Raw genomic sequence first — 3,532 nt, forward strand, 5'->3', positions numbered from 1 at the left:
CCTGCGAAGGGAACGCTCCTCCTCATCCTCACGGGAACATCGGCGGGCAGCGGGCGGCTCCCGGCCCCGAGCACCCCGGAGCCCTCGGCAGGTAAGAGCTCCGGACCGGGACAGGGGGTCCCGCAGCCACACCCTGGATCCCCCAAACCCCAGCCGGAGCCGCGGGGTTCAGCTTTTATCGGAGAGGGAGCAGGAGCCTGGCGATGCACACACAGAAGGGCTCGTTTGACTCTCGTGGGTACATGAAGCAGAATTAAAGAATTTAATTGAGCTTCAGAATTTTCATTCTGTAAGTTAATGAGCATTTTGGCTCCTCAGCTGCAAGTTTCCTGGTGGATTTTGTGCTCCTGCCCCAGGCAGGGCACAGGGACCTGGAGCTGTGGTATCACAGTGTGCGCCCTGTGAGTGCAGCTGGGATGTAGAAAACCTCAATATCCCTCAGTTAATTACAAGGGTTTCTTAATTAATGCTGATTTGACTCTCCACTGGGGGGAAAAGGCTGTCCAGATCCTGGTAAAGGGGATCAAACAATAATTTTTGAGAGTGTGGAACTTGAAAGGAGGGTCCTGGAGGGGAACTCTTAATTTCCATACACTTTCTGCTGGAATACATTTTACCTCATTCCCCCTGAGTGGGTTTGTGGAGGTGCCCAGGGAGCAGGCACTCCCTCCTTCCCTCTCTCACATCACAGCTGGAACAGGGAAAGACAGGAGAAGCCAAAGCTCCATGGATGATGAAGATATAACCAAGGGGATAAAAAAACCCAGTGGGATGGGTTGGTGTGGGATGAGCTGGCTGGGAGAGACACAGGAGTGCAGGGGATAGAAAGGATGCTCATTTCTCTGCCCAGCCAGGTGGCATGGGGATGGTGGGTCAGGGTGGAATTAACTGGGAAAAATAAAAAGCAAGAAATGCAGGAGTGTCTTTTTTTTCTGCCTTAAGTCAGCTCAGCTCCCAGGTGGAAATTATCCATGAGGTTTCTCGAGCTGATTTTTAGGTCCTGCTGCCCCAAACTGTCAGCTCCCCACAGATCTGTGCTGGCTGCTTCACTATTTCACAGCCAGCTTCCCAACTCTCCTCCATACTGGAGCTCCTCTGTGTCTGTCACAGGGCATCTTCACTCTTAAGCAAGTAATTTAAACCAGTCAGTGCCTCAGCACAGGGCTGTGCAAAAGGTCCAGACCTGAGACAGATCCTTCTGCCCAGAAGTTCAGCCAAAATGTATTTGTGTCCCCTCCAGAGGTCACAGGCTCATCTGTGTTTGACTTTGAGTTGTGGAGAAGCTGCATCAGCCACAGGGGCTCCCATGGCTCAGCTGCCCAATGACTCCTGGCACAACGACTCGGCCCTGATCTTCACCGGCCTGGACCTGCTGCTGGAGCTGAAGCCGCTCTTCATCCCGCTCTACGCCACGCTGGTGGTGGTGGCGTGCATCGGGAACCTCTTCCTCATCCTCCTCATCACCCTCACCAAGAAGCTGCACTGCACCACCAACTTCCTGATCGGGAACCTGGCGGTGGCCGACTTCATCATGTGCCTGGCTTGCGTGCCCCTCACCGTGTCCTACGCCTTCGAGGAGCGGGGCTGGCTCTTCGGCATGTTCATGTGCCACTTTGTCACCCTGCTGCAGGCCGCCACTGTCTTCGTGTCGGTGCTGTCCCTCACGGCCATCGCCATCGACCGCTACGTGGTGGTGGCGTACCCCATCCGCAGGCGGATCGGCCGCAGGGCCTGCGCCGGCCTCGTGGCCTGCATTTGGCTGCTCTCCATCGCGGCCTCTGTGCCCACCTCGCTGCACACCCACTACCTGGACCTCAACGCCATCGGCCACGACATGATCATCTGCGAGGAGTTCTGGAAGCACGAGGAGAGGCAGCGGCTGCTGTACTCGTGCCTGATGCTGCTGCTCTCCTACATGCTCCCGCTGCTGGCCGTGTCCATCTCCTTCTGCGCCATCACCTACCACCTGCGCAGGAGGAACGTGCCGGGCGCCGCCTTTCACTGCCGGGACAAGTGGACCAGGACCAAGCACAAGACCTTCCGGGTGCTCACCATCTCCGTGGTCTGCTTTGCCGTCTGCTGGCTGCCTCTGCAGGTGGTCAACTTCATCCGGGACATCGACGAGGAGTTCACCATCCTGGACAAGAGGTACGTCAACGTCATCCAGGTCTCGTGCCACCTGATCGCCATGAGCTCTGCCTGCTACAACCCCTTCATCTACGCCTCCCTCCACGACAAGTTCTGGTCCCACCTCAGCAGCTACTTCTACCGCAAGAGGCAGAGCTCCAGGAGCACGTCCTGCAAGGCTTCCCGCTTCAACACCTGCTCCACCCTGGCAGATGCTCCCACCGGGGCCTCGGACAAGATATCTTTGCAGTCCAGGTTACCTTAGCCAGAGGACCTTGAGGGATTGGGTTTGCACAGCCCCACATCCCAAACCACGGCTAGGCCATATCCCTATATCCTGAATCCTGGCTGGGTATGGTAGGTGTCCAGCGCTACGTTTGGAGCACAGAGACTTCCCCCCCATGGTTTATGCAGGAGGTCGGTCAGTGAGCAAGGCAAACACCCATTGTGTAATAAACTCTGGAGGGAGCACATCTTCATTTTAGTAGGATATAGATTGTTCCTAAGCAACAGGCAGCACTTTGTGCCACAGGAAGAGGTCGACTTGCACAGGGAGCCATGAAATTGCTGCGCATTTATCCTTTAAAATTGTGGCTTTCTGGTGAGGGGACAATGTAGGACAATGTGTGTTCTGCAGGTGCAGATGGGGACACGTGGCTGCTGACAGCAGATGGCTGTTTGGAATGAGTGTGACTTTCATAACCTGCTTGGCCTGCTGGAGGAGCTGCCCCCATAACCAGACAGGGCATCCCAGTTTCTCCAGCCAAAGGTGCAGATGCAGCAGGGCACATCCACGAAGTCATCACTGCTTTTCATGGCCAAGTAGGACTCAAAAGATCTCATGTGATGAGTTTGCTGGGAATGGTGTCCTAAATTCTGCTCCTAGGGAAGTTTAGCTTGGTGTTTGTCCATGTTCAGGGCCCTGCAGTGGAGGTGGGAATCCCAGTGCCAGGCTGCCAGATGAAGGGTGGGTTTGCTTGTCAATGCTCCTTGGTGTCTGAAGTGCCTCTGTGGCCTCTCAGGCTCCTCTGTGCAAGCAGCACATGCAGAAGGCAGCATCTCCTTACACCCAATTCCCATCTAGGTTTCAACCTCTTGATTTCCCAGGAGAAACCCTTGGGAACAGCCCAGAGGCACCAGCACCCCCATAGGCCCCACAGCTCAGGGCCGTGGCAGCTCCAAGCTGCCCTGCTCTGTGGGGCCGAGCTGTGACCTCCCACTGCTCCTCGTGCCCAAGGACACGACTCAAAACCCCCAGCAACAGATCCTCAACCCTGCACAGAACCTGCCCACGGCACTGGCCAGCATCCCCAGTTCTGCCAGCAGCTGGGGAGCACCCAGGGCAGACACAGCTGGCTGGACCCCAACAGGATCCCTAACCCACTCCCCTTACACCCACCCACCA

At 56.3% G+C, this 3,532-nt stretch overlaps 1 protein-coding gene across 1 annotated transcript; it reads left to right on the forward strand.

The window, feature by feature from the left end:
- The first annotated feature begins 6 nt into the window (after positions 1 to 6).
- Positions 7 to 2,593, forward strand: LOC102032962 (prolactin-releasing peptide receptor-like). The gene is made up of 2 exons (XM_005426478.2): positions 7 to 91; positions 1,241 to 2,593. Exon 2 carries the CDS (start codon positions 1,307 to 1,309, stop codon positions 2,390 to 2,392), a length of 1,086 nt encoding a protein of 361 aa, XP_005426535.1. The 5' UTR covers positions 7 to 91; positions 1,241 to 1,306; the 3' UTR covers positions 2,393 to 2,593.
- The last annotated feature ends 939 nt before the right edge of the window (positions 2,594 to 3,532 follow it).

This window comes from Geospiza fortis, unplaced genomic scaffold (assembly GCF_000277835.1).
Source record: "Geospiza fortis unplaced genomic scaffold, GeoFor_1.0 scaffold450, whole genome shotgun sequence".
Taxonomy (NCBI): Eukaryota; Metazoa; Chordata; class Aves; order Passeriformes; family Thraupidae; genus Geospiza; species Geospiza fortis.

Bases quoted from the DNA above. Each gene is read 5' to 3' on its own strand.
- LOC102032962 (XM_005426478.2), top strand. From the start codon at position 1,307: ATGGCTCAGCTGCCCAATGACTCCTGGCACAACGACTCGGCCCTGATC.